Source organism: Leucoraja erinacea, chromosome 28, assembly GCF_028641065.1.
Source record: "Leucoraja erinacea ecotype New England chromosome 28, Leri_hhj_1, whole genome shotgun sequence".
Lineage (NCBI taxonomy): Eukaryota > Metazoa > Chordata > Chondrichthyes > Rajiformes > Rajidae > Leucoraja > Leucoraja erinaceus.
Window position 1 is genome coordinate 3,475,082 of NC_073404.1, and position 21,857 is coordinate 3,496,938.

General features: G+C 45.6%; 1 protein-coding gene across 1 annotated transcript in view; it reads left to right on the forward strand.

The window, feature by feature from the left end:
* vps53 (VPS53 subunit of GARP complex) overlaps nucleotides 1–21,857 on the forward strand; it is a 338,695-nt gene that overhangs the window by 126,102 nt on the left and 190,736 nt on the right. Inside the window, exon 12 of the mRNA XM_055657535.1 lies at nucleotides 14,843–14,938. Within this exon, the coding sequence (XP_055513510.1) occupies nucleotides 14,843–14,938 (96 nt within the window). The remainder of the gene's footprint in view (nucleotides 1–14,842; nucleotides 14,939–21,857) is intronic.

Genomic DNA, 21,857 nt, shown 5'->3' on the forward strand with positions numbered 1-21,857 from the left:
AAACATCCTCTCCACATCCGCTCTATCCAGGTCTTTCATTATTTGATAAGTTTCAATGAATCCACCCCCCCCCCCCCCTTCCTTTTAAACTCCAGCGAGTACAGGCCCAGAGTCATAAATAAATGCTAACATTGCATTTGCCTTCCTTACTACTGATTCAACCTGCAAAGAAGGGTTTCGCTCCATAAATGCTGCTGCACCCGCTGAGTTTCTCCAGCATCTGCAATCTGCAATTCCTTCTTAAACAAACTGCAAATTAACCTTTTGGAAATCCTGCACCAGCATTCCCAAGTCCCTTTGCACCTCTGATTTCTGAACCCTCTCCCCATTTAGAAAAATAGTCTATGCCTTTATTCCTGCTACCAAAGTGCATGACCGCACACTTTGCTGCGCTGTGTTCCATCAGCCACTTCTTTGCCCACTCTCCCAACCTGCCCGAGTCATTCTGCAGATTCCCTGCTTCCTCTACTCTACCTGCCCCTCCAACATATCTTCGTATCATCTGCAAACCTGGCCACAAAGCCATCAATTCCTGTTTGAATCTCCGTATTACCCAGGGCCCCAAGACTTGGTGTACCCCTCTCCTTCTCTCTATTCTTTCTCTCACTCATCTCGCTTAATTGAGTTTGATTTCAATCCCCCCTCCCACTGTATCTCCTTTCACTTTTTGATTCACCAGTACTTCATCTGATCTGTCAGCTGTGTAGCGCACTTGCTCCTGAGCCAGAAGATTGTGGATCTAATTTCAATTCTAGGGACTTAACCAAAAAAACATTATCTCTTTTCTCTTCAGACACTGTCAGAGCACTGCAAGTTTGGGAAAGTAGTTTTTCAGATGAAGCATTCAGTAGAAGACCTCTCAATTCCATGCATAATGGAATGATATCCCACACCATTTGTTTTGAAAAAAGGAATGTCTCTCGGCCTATGTTTTATCTTCCAACAAATCATTAATTTAAATTCAGTTGCCATCAAATTGTGTTTTTTTAGTATCCGTGATTTTTCTATTGCATTGAGAGATCCAGCAAGGAAACAGGCCCTTCAGCCCATCGAATCCACACCAATCATCGATCACCAGTTCGGACTAGTTCTATGTCATCCCACTTTCTCATCCACTCCCTACACGCTAGAGGCAATTTACAGGGGGCCAGCACGTCTTGGGGATGTGTAAGGTAACTAAAGCACCCGGAGAAACCCAACGTGGTCACAGGGAGAATGTGCAAACTCCACACAGACAGCACCAGTAGTCAGGAGCAAACCCGGGTCCCTGGCACTGTGAGGCAGCAACTGCCCGTTGGTCAGTTAGATGCTTAATTGCCTATAGTCTGGCCATAAGCTTCTGGACCATGCTGAGGTCTTGAAAAGCAGGATGTAAACATAGGTTTAGGTTTATTCTCAGAATTTCTTCCTTTGCTAAAATGTATTTGCAGCGTTGTCTAATTATTTGTTCAGTTGGCCTAGTGTAAAAGAGATGCGCGGTGGGCAATGCCTGGAACACACTTCCAGAGGTGGCGGAGGCAGAAACTGTAGTGGCATTTAAGAGACTTTAGACAGGCACATGGATGTGCAAGGAATGGAGGGATAGGGATCGTGTGCAGGTAGATGAGAGTTTGTCTAGGCATCATGTACAGCACAAACATTGTGGGCCGAAGGGTCTTGTGCTGTCCTGTTTGATATTTTATGATTGTCCACATGTTGTTGGGGGAGCATCCAGACCACTTTCACAACATTTTTTAGGGTGATTGAGAAAGGCAATCAGACTGGAAACCAGCAGAGTTTTAGATATTGAGAATCAAGGGGTTAAGTACGGGATGGCACGATGGCGCAGTGGTAGAGTTGCTGCCTCACAGCGCCAGAGGCCCGGGTTCCATCCTGACGGATGCTGTCGGTACAGAGTTTGTACGTTCTCCCCGTGTCTTGTGTAGGTTTTCCGCAAGAGCTCCGGTTTCCTTTCACACTCTAAAAACCAACATGTTTGTAGGCTAATTGGCTTTGGTAAAAAATTGTACACTGTCACCAGTGTGTAGGATAGTGTTCGTGGACAGCGTGATCGTTGGTCGAAGCCGACTCGGTGGGCCGAAGGCCCTGTTTCCCGCGCTGGATCTCGAAACGCCAAAGGTAGGACGAACGTTGATGGGGCATCATGGTCAGCATGGGCAAGTTGGGCCGAAGGGCCTGGTTCTTTGCTGTATGACATAACTATAAAATTGAATCTATTGGAAGTTCAAAAACTACCTCATCTTATACCTGTTACACAGATGATTAAAGCTAATGTTATAAGGTTGCCTTCTGACATGGCTGTGCAGAATGACAGCAGCAGTAAAACCATTTTTGCTGGTCTTCTGATAATGTATTGAACTTTTCAGAATGACCAGTTTGAAGCTTCCTCCCCCCCCCCCCCCCCCCCCCCCCTAAAAAGAAATATGTATGGACATTGTTGGCTGCGTTGCCAAGAAAAATATCTATGGTCTTCTTCAAGATTTCAATGTTAGTGTCTGGTTTCAGTTTATTTACTTGGAAGAAACTTCCATTACATTTGCAGCAGACAGTGTTAGTCAGATGGTAATGGCCCTTGACAGCCAGTGCTCTGAACTCTTTCCACGTTCCCCGTGACTAATTACTTTCTTCAGGCCCACACGGCTGTCAGCAGTGACTGGCCTTCCTCAGGCCCTCGGGCTGGTGTCTGGGAATCTGCTGAGAGCTGGCTGGGGAGAAAATGAACCAAACTTGCTGCTGGGCAGCGTAAAGGAGCTGCGCTCAGCATGCGACCGTCTCAGTTCCCCACTCTTGAGTCAGTGTGTGTGGGTGTGTGTTTGGTCTTGCAGAATGACTTCCAAGTTGGAGATTGACAGACCTACATTCTCTACCCTCTCTGCAAAGCTTCATTTTCTGATGCATGCCTCTCTGGGTTAAGACATTTGCGTAAGATGGACACAAAATGTTGGAGTAACTCAGCGGGACAGGCAGCATCTCTGGAGAGAAGGAATGGGTGATGTTTCAGGTCGAGATCCTCTTCAGTCTGAAGAAGGGTCTCTACCTGAAACGTCACTCATTCCTTCTCTCCAGAGATGCTGCCTGTCCCTCTGAGTTACTCCAACTTTTTTTTGTCTATCTTGGATTTAAACCAGCATCTGCAGTTCCTTTTCAGACATTTGCGCAGTGGGGGACTTCATCCTTTGGCTGGGCTTTTCAGTGAAAAGGGCCTTATGTCAATTAGTTTGAAAATTCCTTCATGTCGGGACCCTTCTTCAGACTCAACTATGTTAATTAGTTTCCATCCTGCAATCAGATTCACTTGGAAAACATCAAACAATCCCTGTTCCAGGTGTACACTGGTCCAGTCTCTGCAACATTGACAACTGCATTGGTGCTACCTCCTGCACCCATGCAGAACTTACGGACTTCATTAATTTCCATCCTGCACTCAAATTCACTTGGACCATCTCCGACATCTCCCTGCTGTTTCTTGATCTCACTGTCTCCATCACAGAAGATAGACTATCGACTGACATTGATTATAAACCTACTGATCCCCACAGCAATCTAGGCTGTACTTCTCACCCTGCTTCCTGCAAAGACTCTATCCCCTACTCCCAATTCCTCCGCCTACGTTGCATCTGCGCCCAAGATGAGGTGTTCCATACCTGTATATCTGAGATGCTCGAGACTAGCAAGGGGACATGACATGAGAATTAAGGGACTGAAGTTTAGGGGTAACATGAGGGGGAACTTCTTTACTCAGAGAGTGGTAGCTGTGTGGAATGAGCTTCCAGTGAAGGTGGTGGAGGCAGGTTCGTTTTTATCATTTAAAAATAAATTGGATAGTTATATGGATGGGAAGGGAATGGAGGGTTATGGTCTGAGCGCAAGTATATGGGACTAGGGGAGATTATGTGTTCGGCATGGACTAGAAGGGCCGAGATGGCCTGTTTCCGTGCTGTAATTGTTATATGGTTATTATATGGTTATATGCTCCCTGTCCTGCTGAGTTACTCCAGCATTTAGTGTCTATCTGCAGTGTAAACCAGCATCTACAGTTCCTTCCTACACATGTAACTTAGTTGGTTCAGTTTAATGTTGGTTGTCTTCTAGTTATCTGTAGTTCTTTTTATTTTGTTTGAATCTAAATGTTATTGAGCTGCCGTATATTTCCAGCTCCTTCAGAGCAATGACTAGCATGTGTGAAACGGACCTCAGCTCCCTCCACAACCCACATTATTGCAAATTTTTAACTCCTATTTACTATTCTATTTTGAGATCTGGATTTTCCCTTGAGAATTGGTGAGCCACCTCTTGATTTTCTTCATTCTTCTGGTGAAGGTGTTTTCACAGAAGAGTGTTGTGTTACAGGGTTTACACCCAGTGACAAGGCTGCTGACTCGTAACACCAGGAAGCTGGGCTGGATTCTGATCTTGTCCGCTGCTATACAGGATATCTATGTTACTCCATAATCTGGTGCTCTGGTTTCCGCTCCACTTCCCAACAAAGATCCTATAGCGAGCAAGATAGATCACTCGACGAAAAAGACGTAGTACGGTCATGGGCAGATTCATGGGTCATTTTCGGCCCCATTTCCGTAACCGGCTTCCGTCTCCGCACCAAAGATCCCGTAGCGGAGCAAAGATACTAGTGCGGAGACGGAAGCCGGTTACGGAAATATCCTCGTAAAAATAAAAGTTCTTTGGGAAAAATCTTTTCCTCATTTTCAGAATTAAAATTTTATTAACACAAACTGTTCCCCCGCAACGTTGATTACACTGCGGGTCGGGTCGGGTCCGGTTTAGGGAAATGGATGAAAAACTAAATCGAGGGGATTTATCGCAGTCGCTGCCTCAAAAAGGCTGGCAGTATCATCAAAGACCCACACCATCCTGGCCACACACTCATTTCCCTGCTACCTTCAGGTAGAAGGTACAGGAGCCTGAAGACTGCAATGACCAGGTTCAGGAATAGCTACTTCCCCACAGCCATTAGGCTATTAAACCTGGCTCGGACAAAACTCTGATTATTAATAACCACTTTCTGCTATTTGCACTTTATCAGTTTATTTATTCATGTGTGTATATATTTATATCATGGTATATGGACACATTTATCTGTTTTGTAGTAAATGCCTACTATTTTCTGTGTGCTTAAGCAAAGCAAGAATTTCATTGTCCTATACACGGACACATGACAATAAACTCACTTGAACAGGCCCACGTTCCTTTCCGTTCCGTTGCGTACTACACGTCAGCCCATTGCATTTGGCAGGAGTGGTCAATCTTGCTCCGCTATAGAATCTTTGCTTCCCAAATATACTCTTGTTATTCATTTGGCTGCTGTAAATTACCTGTTCAGTATAGTTAGACAAAAATGCTGGAGAAACTCAGCGGGTGAGGCAGTATCTTTGGAGCGAAGGAATGGGTAACGTTTCGGGTCTAGACCCTTTGGGACGCAATGGGTAATGTCCAGCTGTCTGACACCATGTAAACAGCTGTACAGACACAGTCTGGTGTTTAAATCATCTTTAATCATCAGTCATGGTGGTGCAGAACAATACGTTGTTAGTTCATCTCTACCATCAGTGTAACTACAGGTGCACAACCTTTTATCCGGTGTTCCGGAAACCGAAAAACTCCGAAAACCGGCCATTTTTCCCCAGGATGTCGTCTGCACACCAAAGCTCGCGTTTGGCGCCAAACTTGACCCGAAACGACCCACGGTCAACCCAGGTCTGTACTACTGTCGCAGCTGCCTCCTCCCCGGAGATCCCCATCTGTAAATCATTGCTTAAATGTTAGTCAGTTAGTTTGGAGGGCTTTTATGTGAAGGGGGGGTGAAGGGGTAAACTTGAATTCTTAGTCCCCTACCTGGTCGGAGAGGCGGGGAGCAGTCAATGCCTTACCGGGTCGCCGTGCAGTAAGCTCCGCAGCGCTGTGGCCGCCAACTCCCAGCTGGGGCTGCGGGCGGCGCCGGTTGTAGCTCCGACCCCGGCAACTCTACCCCTGGCTGCACAACGCTCCAAATCTTTGGAGCGCCTCGCAGCCAGGGGTAGAGTTGCCGGGGTCGGAGCTCCAACCGGCGCCGCCCGCGGCCGGACGGAGCCCCCAGCTCCGCGATGTTGGGAGTCGCCGACCAGGTAGGGGACTAAGTAAGAATTAAAGTTTCCCCCTTCACACCCCACCACCACCCCATAAAATCCCTCCAAACTAACTGACTAACATTTATGCAATGATTTACAATGATTCCCCGGTCTCGGGGAGGAGGCAGCCGCTCCAGACTTTTCAGGCCGCCCGCGCTACCTACCTAATCTACGGTAAAAATCTTCCATTCGGAAATCCGAAAATGTCCGAAATCCGACAAGTGTCTGGTCCCAAGGCTTTCGGATAAAAGGTTGTGCACCTGTACATAATATGGGAGATGAGTGTTAATATAAAGTGTACAGTAAGGTGGAGCTAGTGGTAGTACATTACTCTGATTGGTTCACATGCAATAACCAATCTACAAGTTTAGTTAGACAAAAATGCTGGAGAAACTCAGCGGGTGCGGCAGTATCTATGGAGCGAAGGAATAGGTGACATATCCTAACATCACCTATTCCTTCTCCCCATAGTGGGCTGAAGGGCCAGTTCTGTGCTGTATCTCTAAAGTCCCTTTTAAATCTTTCACTTTTCACCTTAAGTCTATGCCCTCTAGTTTTAAACTCCCTTACCCTTGGGAAAAGACTGTGGCTCTTCATCTTATCTATGCCCCTCGTGTTTTTATAAACCGCGATAAGGTCTCTCCTTAGCTCCCCTTTGCTCCATGGAACAATAACCCAACCTATTCCAGCCTTGCCTTATTACTCAAACATTCCCCAACTGGTAGCAATCTCATAAATCTTTGATGCACCCTTTTCAGTGGAATGACATCCTTTGCAGGGCAGCCAGAACTGTACACAATGCTCCAAATGTGTCCTTATCAGCGTCTCGTACAGTTTTGGTGGGAGGCAAATGTCAATGTTGTAGAATCATTATTTTCCCTCGTAAATTAGTCGACAGATTAACAGCAGATTAGAATGGCCAAATACTGAGTTCACTGTATAATGGGTCGTGAGGTTAAATCCAACTTGCTATTCTTTCTAGATGTCCACTGCCATGTGAGTGGAGTTACTGGATCATCTAAATCATTCAGAGCTGATCAATAAACCAGTAGCACTATATTTTGACAGGATGTATTGAATCCCAAAGAATGCAGTGACATTTTGGCCACATTTGCCTGCTCTTGTGTCTTATAGTTTAGTTTTGTTTAGAGATACCACGTGGAAAAGGTGGTGAATCTGTGGAATTCATCACCACAGACGACTGTGGAGGCCGTCAATCGACATTTTTAAGGCGGAGATTGACAAATTCTTCATTACAACGGGTGTCATGGGTTATGGGTGGCAGGCGGGAGATTGGGGCCGAGAGGGAAAGATAGATCAGGCATGTTTGAATGACGAAGTAGACTCGATGGGCCGAATGGCCTAATTCTGCTCCTATTGCCTATGGACCTATGAAACAGGCCCTTTGGCCCAGCGACCTCTGACTACACTACCGCTATCCTACGCGCTAGGGACAATTTAATAATTTACATAAACCAATTAACCTGCTAAGCCAAAGATAGTTACTCCAGCATATTGCGTCTATCTTTGCTGTAAACCAGCATCTGCAGTTCCTTCCTACAGCCCACGAACCCGCAAGTCTTTGTAGTGTGGAAGGAAGCTGGAGCACCCGGGAAAACCCACGCGGTCACTGTGAGAACGTACAAACTCCTAACAGACAGCACCCGTAGTCAGAATTGAACACGGATCTCTGGCACTGTAAGGCAGCAACTCTACCACTGCACCACCGTGCCTCTCTTTCTCATCCTATTCATTCCATTAAATGATCTCCTCTGTTACACATAACACTCTGACCCAGACACTGGATTTTACTTTATATTTCTCTCATTGGACATCCTTAGAACTGCACTGTTTGGTCCAATATATCGTTGTTACGACTCGCAGGCAAGCAGTTGATCTGTTGTTTGAGTAGCTTTTGACAAAAGCATCTGCTGTTTTACATCTCGATTGCAAAAAGTACATATTTGATGATGTTGCTGCATTTCATGCAATTTGCAGCAGTTGGATTCGTATTAAATTGCATCCATAATAACTTCTTTGTCGGAACAAGTCCAACTATTTACCTGAGGGTTCTTTGCATTAATTCCCAATTAGCAGTATTTCTTCTTTACAGAGTTTATCTGTGTTACTATCATGAAATATCTATGGGATTTTCTATGTACTTTCAATACTGATGCGGTATGTGCAGATTGGAAGTGTTTCAAATTAATGAATAATTTAAAAACAAAGACAGCTTTGAGTCATAGTCATACAACATGAAAACAGGCTCTTCGGCCTAGCTCATCCATGCAGACCATCTAAGCTAGAGCTGGACACAAAACGCTGGAGTTACTCAGCAGATCAGGCAGCAACTCTGGAGAAAATGGATAGGTCACGTTTCAGGTCTTCAGATGACGTTTTCGGTTGGGACCCTTCCTCAGGCTCAATTCCGTTAGTTAGTTTAGTTTATTGTCATATGTACAGTGACAATAGGTACAATGAAAACCTTTTGTTGCGTGCTATCCAGTCAGCGAAAAAGTGCAAGATTAAATCCAGTGTAGTCTGATTAAAGATTGTCCGAGAGTCTCCAGTGAGGTGGATAGTAGCTCAGGCCCGCTCTCTAGTTGGTGGCAGGATGGTTCAGTTGCATGATAACAGCTGGGAGGAAACTGTCCCTGAATCTGGAGGTGTGCCTTTTCACACTTCTGTACCTCTTGCCTGACAGGAGAGGGGAGAAGAGGGAGTGATCGGGGTAAGACTCATCCTGGTTATGCTGGTGGCCTTGCCGAGGCAGAGTGAAGTGTAAATGGAGTCAATGGAAGGGATGTTTTACCATCTAAGCTAGTCCCATTTGCCATGTGTGGCCCATATCCCTCCCATCCATGTACCTGTCCAGGTGCCTTTTGAAAATCACATCTAATTTTGCCAAATTAGATTCTAAACCAATAGAATTAAATGCAGCTGGGAGATGAAAACGGATCATAAAAATGTCTAAGTTGATTGTGGTGCTTGATCTTTGATGTAGGAACCTGGCCAGATGTTTCTGAATTGAAGTTATTCAGTAACAAGCATTAATATTCTAGACACCAAATATGTGGGTTTGGTTCAGAATAGCTTCAACTCTTAAAAAGTACGTGTGAATGTTAAAATGGTGATCATTTTTCCACGTGTAGGATTTGCACAATATGGTGCAGTCCAGAGGAATGTCCAACACTGGTTGCACCAGATAGACACAAAATGCTGGAGTAACTCCTCAGGACAGGCAGCATATCTGGATAGAAGGAATGGGTGATGTTTCAGGTTGAGACCCTTCTTCAGACTGATGTCAGGGTAGTGGTCAGTACATAGATAAGGAAGTGTCAGGTGTGAAAAATACTTCGTTATCCATATTTCTGCCTGTCCCGCTGAGTTATTCCAGCATTGTGTGCCTATCTTCGATTTATATTATCTGCAGTTCCTTCCTGCACTGATTGCACCAGTATGATTGATGTGTCTACACTTGGCTGTGAATGACTGCTCTTTAACATCTAACCTGTGTTTAATAGAGTACACCTGCATCACATCAAACTGCTTGCTTGCAATAATCATTTTGTCCCCCTATTAGTTAAAAAGAATGATTTATTGATTGATGATTTATTTAACGTTGTTTACCTATTTAAAACATTGAGCGAGTTGGTGAAGTCTTCAAGGCAGAGATTAGGATGAGGACGCTTCAGAATCTCAAAGTGTAGGAAGGAACTGCAGATGCTGGTTTACACCGAAGACAGACACAAAATGCTGGAGGAACTCAACGGGACAGGCAGCATCTGGAGAGAAGGAGTGGGTGACTTTTCGAATGTGAAGAAAGGTTTCGACCTGAAAAGTCACCCATTCCTTCTATCCAGAGATGCTGCCTGTCCTGCTGAGTTACTCCAGCATTTTGTGTCTATCTTCAGAATCTAAATGTTTTTTTATTGTCACTGATGCACAGTGGAATTCTTTTGCACAATTGCAGATGTACAATCACCACAGCTCTGGCAAAAAAAAAAATAAAGACACAACCAGTCCAAAGTCGAGTCCACCATATCTGCTGAGCTCCACTTAAGAGAAGGTAGACAAAAGCGCTGGAGAAACTTAGCGGGTGCGGCAGCATCTATGGAGCGAAGGAAATAGGCAATGGTTCGGGCCAAAACCCTTCTTCAGACTGACGTTTCACTGAAGAGAAACCTGTTTTATTTGGATCCTTCATTCATTCTAAGTTGCGAAGGACAAAGTTAAAAGGCAATGTGCAAAGCTGCCAGGGGTGGTGGTGGAAGCAGATATGATAGTGGGATTTAAGAGGCTTTTAGATAGGCACATGGATATGCAGGGAATGGAGGGATATGGATCATGTGCAGGCAGAGGAGATTAATTTAATCTGTCATCGTGTTCAGCATAGACTGTGTGGGCCGAAGGGCCTGTTCTTGTGCTGTACTTTTCTTTGTTCTGTTCTACGGTGTAATTACTCGCACTGAACCAAAACATATGGCTATTTAAATACAGTCCTTTTCCCCCTCCTCCTCCCCCCCCCCCCCCCCCCCCCCCCCCCCCCACAACTTGCCAACTTTATCAGGTAAAAATTTCAGGAAAAACTGCTTTATCCAGAGGGAAGTTATCAAATGAAACACTCGGCTGCAGGAGTAGTTGAAAATTCTATCGTAAATGCATTATAAAATATTGAAAAGTAATGGTGTTGGGGGTGAGAGGGTGGGGGGGGGGGGGAGAATAGAATATTACATTGATGATATACAAAATCAGGAGAGGAATGGATCAGGTAAACGCACAGTCTCTTGCCCAGAGTAGGGGAATTGAGAAGCAGACGACATAAGTTTAAGGTGAGGGGGGATAGATTTAATAGGAACCTGAGGAGCAAATTTTTTATGATGATAACGGAAACAGGCCATTGTTAGCTGTGTGCCAGGTGACAAGGAACTGAACAAGATGATTTTGAAGCTGGTACAACTTGGATGGGGGAGGGGTGGAGAGAGAAGGGATGCAAGGGTTACTTGAAGTTTACAGGGGTCAAAGTTTAAGGATAAGGGGGAAATCTTTTAGGACCGAGATGAGAAAAACATTTTTCACACAGAGAGTGGTGAATCTCTGGAATTCTCTGCCACAGAAGGTAGATGAGGCCAATTCATTGGCTATATTTAAGAGGGAGTGAGATGTGGCCCTTGTGGCTAAAGGGATCAGGAGGTATGGAGAGAAGGCAGGTACAGGATACTGAGTTGGATGATCAGCCATGATCATATTGAATGGCGGAGCAGGCTCGAAGGGCCGAATGGCCTACTCCTGCCTTCATATTTTCTATGTTTCTAGAGAAATCAAGGTTCATACCACTGGGTTGTAAGCTGCCCAAGCGAAATATGAGATGCTGCTCCTCTAATTTGAATTTGGCCTCACTTTGGCAATGGAGAAGTCCTAGGGCAGAAAGGTCAGTGTGGGAATGGGAAGGGGAATTAAAATGTTTGGCAACTGGGAGATCAGGTAGGTCAAGGCGGACTGAGCAAAGGTGTTCAGCGAAATGATCGCCTAGTCTACGTTTGGTCTCGCCGATGTATGAGTCCACACCTTGGACAACGGACACAGTAGATGAGGTTGGAGGGGGTGCAAGTGAACCTCTGCCTAACCTGAAAGGACTGTCGGGGTCACTGGACAGAGTCGAGGGAGGAGGTATAGCGACAGGTGTTGCATCTCCTGCGGTTGCAGGGGAAGGTACCTGGTTTAGGTGGGAAGGAATGAGTTAACCAGGGATTTGCGGAGAGAACGGTCTTTGCGGAAGGCGGAAAGGGGTGGAGATGGGAAGAATTGACTAATGGTGGGATCTCGTTGGAGGTGGCGAAAATGTCGGAGGATTATGTGTTGTATGCGACGGCTGATGGGGTGAAAGGTAAGGACTAGGGGGGCTCTGTCCCCGTAGCGACTAGGGGGAGGGGGAGCAAGAGCGGAGCTGTGGGGTACCAAGACAATACATGATTAATCATGTTATATTATATCTCTGTCATCTCGTCGATTATATCTCTGAAAAGCATGACTTGATTCACAACACATTGTCTACCTGGTCTGTATTGAGTTATTTTTTATTTTTTAGATTACAAACTTTAAATGGTCTCAGCTTTAACTGCATTTTTAGTTAAAAGTATTTTTTTTTTGGAGATCAGGACCATCTTGTAAATTGAATTATCTATCGTGTGATGGGATTAAAAAAATCGCTGTTTGCTTTTGATTCAATCTTTTGCATGATGAAATTCTGGATAATAAAAAAAGTTACTCCTGCATTACATAATTTAGTAAAATGTTTATACCGAATTGTGTGAAAACGCGGAGAATGCTACCATGTGGTATTTGGCTCGATGAAGTTAGCAAAAGATCTTTGACTTCAACAGAACCATAATCGTTTTAGCAGGTAGTTCCAATTTCCTGCCGAATTAAAAAAATATTATCTCCTTTCTGAAAGGAAGTGCTCCAATTTGTGTAAGATGCTGGTTTAAACCGAAGATAGACACATAAAGCTGGAGTAACTCAGCGAGACAGGCAGCAACTCTGGAGAGAAGGAATCGGTGACGTTTCGGGTCGAGACCCTTTCCCCTGATTCTCAGTCTAAAGAAGGGTCTCGACCTGAAACATCGCCCATTCCTTCTCTGCAGAGATGCTGCCTGTCCCGCTGAGTTACTCCAGTCTATCTTCTGTTCCAATTTGTGCCCATTTAAACAATCTTGCACTATAAGCAAACGTACTGTATAGTGAGAGGATACAGCTTGTTCATGGCATCCAAGCATCATTAATTAAGCATTCTCTTTGGAGACTATATGCCATTCCTAATGCATGAATGATTTCTAATTACTGGACACTGTCATTGGGGTTCAGCTTAAAACATCGAGTGAAGTCTCTGCCTGCCAACCTGTTCTTTCCAGATGAATAACAGCATTATAACCAGTTGTGAAATTATAGAGGCATCGAGTCATCCAGCACAAAAAAAGGCCCTTCGGCCCAACTGGCTCATGCCAACCAAAGTGCTCCATCTGAGATAGTCCCATTTGCCCACATTTGGCAACATTTGGAGTATTGCGTTCAATTTTGGTCAACCTGCTATAGGAAGGATGCCTTTAATCTGGTGAATCTGTGGAATTCTCTGGCACAGAAGGTAGTTGAGGCCAGTTCATTGGCTATATTTAAGAGGGAGTTAGATGTGGCCCTTGTGGCTAAAGGGATCAGAGGGTATGGAGAGAAGGCAGGGATGGGATACTGAGGTGGATGATCAGCCATGATCATATTGAATGGCGGTGCAGGCTCGAAGGGCCGAATGGCCTACTCCTGCACCTATTTTCTATGTTCCTATGTTTAAGCTGGAAAGAGTGCAGAGAACATTTATGAGGATGTAGCCCGCACTTGAGGGCCTGAGCTAAAGGGAAAGATTGGGCAAGCGCGCACTTTTACTCCTTGGAGTCCTCTAAACCTTTCTTATTCATGCACCTGTCTGACTGTCTTTTAAATGTTTTAATAGTACCTGCCTCAAGTGCCTCCTCTGGCAGTTCATTCCATATACAGTACCCACCACCTTCTGAGTGTAAAAATTGTTCGGCATGTTCTAATTAAATCTTACCCCTCTCACCTTAAACCTATGTCCTCTGGTTCTTGATTCCCCTACTCTGAGCAAGAGACTGTATGCATTCAAACTATCAGTTACCCTCGTGATTATATATGATTATGATCACCACTTCGCATCCTGTGTGTGCTCCAAGAAATAAAGTCCTAGCTTTCCCACTTTCTCCCTATATCTCAAGTTCTGGCAATATCCTCATAAATGCGTTCTCTGCATTCTTTCCAGCTTCATGACATCCTTCCTATAACAGGGTGACCAAAGCTGGACACAATACTCCAAATGTGGCGTCACCAACATCTTGTACAACTGCACCCAAACCAACTCTATACTAGGTACCTGGACTGCTGAAAAGCCGTCTTTACCACCCTATGTACCGGTGATGCCATAGAAACATAGAAACATAGAAAATAGGTGCAGGAGGAGGCCATTCGGCCCTTTGAGCCAGCACCGCCATTCATTGTGATCATGGCTGATCGTCCCCAATCAATAACCCGTGCCTGCCTTCTCTCCATATCCCTTGATTCCACTAGCCCCTAGAGCTCTATCTAACTCTCTCTTAAATCCATCCAGTGATTTGGCCTCCACTGCCCACTATGTATCTGTAGAAATAAAGAACTGCAGATGCTGGTTTATACCAAAGATAGACACAAAGTACCTGTATTTTATATGCACATTAGGTAAAGGATTCTGCAGATTATTTTGCTTAAAATTCATCATCAAAATGTAATTATTTACCTATCTGCTTGTCATCTGGTTTATCATTAGGAATTAATTTGGAGCACATAAAATGAAAAAGAACTTGCTTTAATATAGCTAATATTTGTATTCTTATATTACCCCATGAAGGTACAGACCAGTGCAGCCAACAAAGTGAAACAGTGTACGTTTGAATTAGTCAGGGACCTACAGGCCTCCCACTCTAGTGAAGAAGTCCAGAAATACATTTCCATAAGGTTTATTTTTAGTCCCACGTTTGTTCTGTATGAGGTGGTTTATTGATTTGGCATATTTGCGTGTTGTGTTGCGTGCATGTGTTGAAATGTATTTTTGCCCCTGGTGTTTGAACGATGCTGACAACTCGCACACTGACTGAACGCTCTGTTCTTCCTGTTAACAGAAAAAGCCAGAGCCAGCTCCACCTTCCACAAATCCATTCCTTGAGGATGAACCAGGAGTAGATTGTGATCCCGAGAAAGAAGGAGATCTAGAGAAGGTAAAAAAGAGGGCAAAAGGCAGATTGAAGCAGTATTATTTTACATTTATTCTGATTTTTTTTTGATGTGAGTTGCTCAGTCTTTGGGAGAATTGCAGGTTGGAGACATACAGTGTTACAATGTGGAAAATGGCCCTTCAGCCCATCTTGTCCACACCGGCCAACATATCCCAGCTACACTAGTCCCTCCTTCCCGCGTTTGGTCCATATCCCTCCAAACCTATCCTATCCATGTACCTGTCTGTTTCTTAAACATTGGGATAGTCCCTGCCTCAACTACCTCCTCTGGCAGCTTGTTCCATACACCCACCACCCTGTGTGTGAAAATGTTACCCCTCAGATTCCTATTAAATCTGTTCCACTTCGCCTTAAACCTATGTCCTCTGGCCGTCGATTCCCCTACTCTGGGCAAGAGACTCTGTGCATCTACCCAATCTATTCCTCTCATGATTTTATACACCTCTATAAGATCACCCCTCACCCTGTTGGGTCAAATTATGTAGGGTCTACAAGATTTCCTATTTCCAACTACTTCCAAGGAGCAGCAGTGTGGCACAGCAGTAGAGTTGCTGTCTGACTGCCAGAGACCCGGGTTCAATCCTAACTGCGGGTGCTGCCAATATGAAGTATGCACGTTCCCCCTATGAATGCGTGGGTTTTTTCCTGGGTGCTTTGGTTTCCCCCCACATTCCATGGGCATGGAGGTTTGCAAGTTAATTGGCTTCTGTAAATTATCTGTAGTGTGTGGTGTACGGATCGGCATGGACCCGGTGAGCCGAAGGGCCCTGTTTCCACACAATATCTTTAAACCAAATTAAACTAAACTAAACCTGGGCCATTATTTTAAAAAGGGAAAGTAGACAAATTGATATTTTCTGGGAAATCTTTACTGGGAATCTTCCATCCTGCTTTGTTTTCTGATTTGCATGTTATACTGCCCCTTGAAGTCCCACTACCCCATACGCCAATATGTTTTCCTGATTTGCATGATATGTGAAAGATGCCGTAGGAAGAATGGTATTCAGAATCCTTCCAACCAAAGGTGTGATATTGCCACATATCTAACACCGATCAAAAAATGAGGGAAGAAGATTGGACTTTATTGCCTTCCATCACAGTGGGGAATGTTGGGAATCCGCTGTGGTGGATGTTTATGTTAACTTTTATGTAGATGTGTGTCTTGTTGCTGGTTTAGTATGGCTGTATGGTAATTTGCATATCACTGTACCTTAATTGATACATGTGACAATAAGACCTTTGAAACGTTAATAGAAAGACCATTAGCAGCACCAGGTTTGTGCCATATATACTTTTATTCCAAAATTAAAAAAACACCTTAATTCTCAACTAAAACGCAAACATTTCCCTTGAATTGTGTTCTTCGGACATGGGTTTATACCCCGCAAACATTGAGGCAAAATTGATTACGTCTTTGATGAGTGCGGCACGGTGGCGCAGTTGGTAGAGCTGCTGCCTTGCAGCACCAGAGACGTGGGTTCGATCCTCACCTTGGGACAAGAGAATCAAGGATGTTTTATTGTCACGAGAGCCGAAATGGAACAATGAAATCCTTACCTGCAACAGCAGCACAACAGAGATGTAAACAGCAAAGATCCTATAGCGGAGCAAGATAGACCACTCCTTCTAAATGCAATGGGCTGACGTGTAGTACGCAACGGAGCGGAACGTGGGCCTTTTTTTCATCCATTTCAGTAACCCGACCCGACCCGCAGTGTAATCAACGTTGCGGGGGAACAGTTTGTGTTAATAAATTATAATTCTGAAAATGAGGAGAAGATTTTTCCCAAATAACTTTTATATTTACGAGGATGCTTCCGTAACCGGCTTCCATCTCCGCACTAGTATCCTATGGGATCTTTGGTGCGGAGACGGAAGCTGGTTACAGAAATGGGGCCGAAAATTACCCATGAATCTGCCCATGACCGTACTACGTCTTTTTCGTTGAGTGATCTATCAAGGATCTTTGGTAAACACAGTACTCAATACATAATATAATAACAAACAAAAAGTAGTTCAATATATATTAAACACAATATAGTGCAAAGACAAAACAACGCCCAAAGTCCCTAGTGCAACCCAGGCAGTTTGTAGTGTTCAAGAGCCTGATGGTTGCAGGGAATAGGCTGATCCTGTACCTGGACGTCACAGTTTTCCGACTTCTGTACCTTCTTCCCAATGGCAGGAGTGAAATGAGAGTGTGGCCAGGGTGGTGTGGGTCTCTGATGATGCTGGCTGCTTTTTTGAGGCGGCGACTCCTGGAGATCCCTTTGAGGTTGGGGACGTCAGAACCCGTGACGGACTGGGCAGTGTTCACCTTTTTGTGATCTTCTTCGTTACTGGGCATTCGAGGAGCCAAATCAGGCCATGATGAAGCCTGTCAATATGCTCTCCACCGTACACATGTAGGGATTCAAGAGAATATTTGTTGACACACGGAATCTCCTCAAACTTCTAAGTAAGTAAAGGAGTTGGTGGGCTTTCTTTGTGATTGTATCAATGTGCTGGGTCCAGGACAGATCTTCAGGGATAGGCAGGTCCAGAAACTTGTTTGTGGTTGACTCTCTGCACCACCAACCTGTTGATGAAGACAAGTTTTTGGATCCTCGGCCTTCTTCTTCTAACGTCAACAATCAGCTCTTTGCTTCGCTGTGAACAAAGGCCAATCAGCTGATCGATCTCCCTCTTTACTCTGACCCCTCATTATCCATAATTTGTTCGGCAACGGTGGTGTCAGACAATTTGAAGATGGAGTTGGAACTGTGTCTGGCTACACAGAGTGAGTCGAGAAGGAGGCTGAGCACACAGCCTGGTTGTGCCCTATTGCTGACGGTTATCGAGGAGGAAGTGTTGGAGACTTATGTGACTTTGAGTCACCAGACTTGAGCGCCTGACATCTGGACTTCGCAAGATTGCTGACCTCTTGGTCCATCTAAAGGGCCTGTCCCACTTTCACAACCTAATTCACGACCAGCCGAGTTTGCCCTTGACTCATACTCGAGGTCGTAGGAGGTCGTAGCAGGCCGTGATGCTAGTCGTAGGTACTCGTGGCATCAAGTAGGTCGGGGCATTTTTTCTAGCCTGATGAAAAATGTCCACGAGTAAATAAGGTCGTGAATTAGGTCGTGAAAGTGGGACAGGCCCTTAAGGCCACTGGTTGGAGAACACTCGGATGGTTTTGGTGGGAACACACTCCTTCACACGTTCCTTCATCCAGTCAGTAATAACGGTAGCGTATTCATTCAGGTGTGTGGCCGGGTCCTTGAACATCAGCCAGTCTACCGGCTCTAAGCAGTCGCGGAGTCGTTCCTCCGCCTCCCCTGACCAGCTCTGTGCAGTCCTCACAGCTGGGGGTGCGCTGAGGTCGAGGATGGCGCCGGCTCTTCAGTCGCTGCCGCGATGCAGGAAGATGCGGCACAGCCGAGTGGTCGGATTCCCCAAAGTGAGGGCGAGGGATGGAGCGAGAGGAATCTTCAATGTTGGAATCGCAGTGGTTGAGGCGAGCGGCAGACTCCTCCCAGGAAAAGCTGGGCGGTGGAGCCCCGCGGCCTGAGTCTGGGTCCGCACCGTGGAGGCGCCAGGAGTGGACCCGGCGGCGGTCACCCAGGAGGTCGATGAGGGCGACACGGAGGTGGAGATCGAGGGTGCCGGTCGTCGAGGTCGGCAATCGTTGGGGCGCCGCTGCTCGAGGTCAGGTCGAGGTCGAGGTCGAGGTCGGGCCACGGAGCCGGAGGACGCACCACCAAGAACAAAGGAGGATCTGGTGTGGGGGGAACCGCCGTGAGGGGGAGAACAACGGAGGAGCTGGAACTGGATACTTTGTAACTCTGTCGGTGCCCTTTATGTGGAGACTCTTCGCATACCTTGGGATTGTAAAACAAAGAATATCACTGTGACTTGTCAAATGTGGCATTAAATCAAGTATTCAAGTAAAGGATTCAAGAAGGAACTGCAGATGCTGGAGAATCGAATTGCTGGAGAAGCTCAGCGGGTGCAGAACGTTGCCTATTTCCTTCGCTCCATAGATGCTGCCACACCCGCTGAGTTTCTCCAGCAATTTTGTCTACCTTCAAGTAAAGGACATGGTGGGATTTTGGGAATAATTTCCTCTAGCTGGCCTTATTGAAGCTCCTGGCTAAGATGGGAAAGTCCCCGGATATGATACGACCACAATTCTGGATCGACCTCTGTGTGGGGTGGAATGTAGACTGCAGTCAGGATGATGGAGGTGAATTCCTTCGGGAGCTAGAAGGGAGAGCGCTTCACAACCAGGCGTTCCAGGTGCGGAGAGCAGGAGTTGGATGGAACTACAGCTGCGTGTGAGCACCATAAAGAGTTGACTATGAGGCAGACGCCACGGACTCCCTCTCCCCTACATCTCCCTGCAGTCCACGAGATGGATGGAGAAACCTGCGGGCTGGTTGGTCGAGTTTGCGGACCCGAGGGCGAGCCATGTCTTTGTGAAACGGCGCACACAGCTCTCTCTCATCTCTCTTTGTTGCCGTTTGTCTGTGCAGAGCTTGCACGTTCTCCCTACAACCGCGTGGATTTCCTCCGGGTGCTCCGGTTTTCTCCCACATTACAAAGACGTGCTGGTTTGTAGGGTAATTGGCCCTCTGTAAAATCGCCCCTATTGCACAGGGGGTGGATGCCAAAGTGGAATAACATAGAACTAGTGTGAATGGCGGTCGACATGGACACGCTGGGCCGAAGGGCCTGTTTCCATGCTGTATCTCTAAACTAAAGCCGAAGTATCTGGATTTTAAGTATATTCATTGGACAACAAGCATTATATGAGGCCCACGTTTTATTTCTGGGGGCAGTTGATCTGCAGAGTGGATTTTTAAAAAGGCCCCAAAACTTTGCTGAAAGCTCAGCAGATTTAATGACAAAATAGCTGAACCTGCTCTGACACTGGCCAACTCTGTGCGCTGAGTGAATTATTTCAACACTGGAAGTAATAGCGCTGTGATCGGCTTGATCTGCTAAACCTAACGATTGAACAGTCCACACCACCCACACGAAGAGCAGCACTTTTGGTGGGAACCAGGAGGTGTCTTTGTGCACCATTAAACTATCTGCATTTAACTTCTTCACACTTGTTATGTTAGTAAACTCCAGTTCAGACTTCGAGTCACAGAGTCATACAACGTGGAAACAGGCCCTTTGGCCCAACTTGCCCACAACGACCAACAGGTCCCATCTACACTATGCGTTATATTCACGAGACTATGGAAAACCAGTGGATGGTAAAGCAAGCCAACGTCGCTTTATGAATAGCCCATTTTCTGTTTGAGGAGGAAAAGTGCTTTTCAATCATTATTGGTCACGGATAGCTTTGTGGTTTTGTGCAGGATCCATTTGGTTACAGACCATAAAGAATTAGTAGCGTGGCCTTCAACGTGCAAGCATAAAATATTATGTACATTCAATATGTTGTAAATAATATAAGTTGAAGTGGAATGGAATGAGGGGTGGTGGCAAATTTGATTTAAATGCTAGTTAGAAGAGAGCAGCAGCATGTGGTTGTCAGTGGCAACTTGTACACCCCAATACACACACGTTGTTTGGATACAGGGGGAAAGATTCTCACGGTATGTTCAACTAGGAGTCATAAATAATTGTGAGGACGAAGGAAAGCTGTATGACGATATTGATATATTGGAATGGGCAACAAAGTTATTTTTGGGAAGTCTAACATGGGTAGGACCTTCGCAGTGAATGGTAGGGCTCTGGGGAGTGTTGTAGAGCAGAGGGAACTAGGAGTGCAAGGTATGTAGTTCCTTGAATGTAGCGTCGCAGGTAGATAGGGTGGGCAAAAAGGCTTTCGGCACACTGGCCGTCATCAGCCATAGTATTGATTATAGAAGTAGGGAGGTCATGTTGCAGTGTTTAAGAGGGAACTGCAGATGCTGGAGAATCGAAGGTTACACAGAAAAGCTGGAGAAACTCAGCGGGTGCAGCAGCATCTATGGAGCGAAGGAAATAGGCAACGTTTCGGGCCAAAACCCTTCTTCAGGTCATGTTGCAGTTGTGTAAGATGTTGGTGAGGCCGCATTTAGAGTATTGTGTTCAGTTCTGGGCACCATGTTATCGGAAAGATGTTGTCAAGCTGGAAAGGGTTCAGGGAAGATTCATGAGGATGTTGCCAGGACGAGAGGGTGTGAGCTGTAGGGAGAGGTTGAGTAGGTTGGGTCTCCATTAGTGGAACACAGGAGAATGAGGGGGTGATCTCATAGAGGTATATAAAATCCTGAGGATAGATCGGGAAAAGATTGTCTTTCCCAGAGTAGGGGAATTGAGAACCAGAGGACAGGTTTAAGGTGAGGGGGTAAAAACCCTGAGGGGTTTATGGAACGAGCTGCCAGAGGAGGAAGTTGAAGCAGGTACTATCGCAATGTTTAAGAAAGGTTTAGACAGATACATGGATAGGACAGGATTAGAGGGATTATAGGCCAAACGCAGGCAGCTGGGACTAGTGTAGATCAGACCTGTTGGCCAGTGTGGGCAAGTTGGGCCAAAGAGTCTGTTTCCATGTTGTAGTCTGAAATAGAGTTTTACTTAAATAACAAATATGACAAAGTTAAATGCAGATAGTTTAATGGTGCTTTTATTGTCACACGTGCATTGTGCAAACACACTGGGAAATTATTTTCTTATGTACAGTCCAGTATAGTAATGCCATACCCAGGCACATCCCCGATAAGCAGGTGTACAGAAATAGTCCACTGATCCCACATGCAAGAGACATCATGTTTTGGCACCAGACCAGTCCGTGCTCTAGTTGTTAAGAACGGTACCTGTTCCAGGCGAGCCCCAGGCTGCTGTGGGGCCTCCAGCCGTCGCGCCTTCCTTGGACGTGTGGATCCATTGGCGAACTCACATCCCTCTCCTCGCCCGT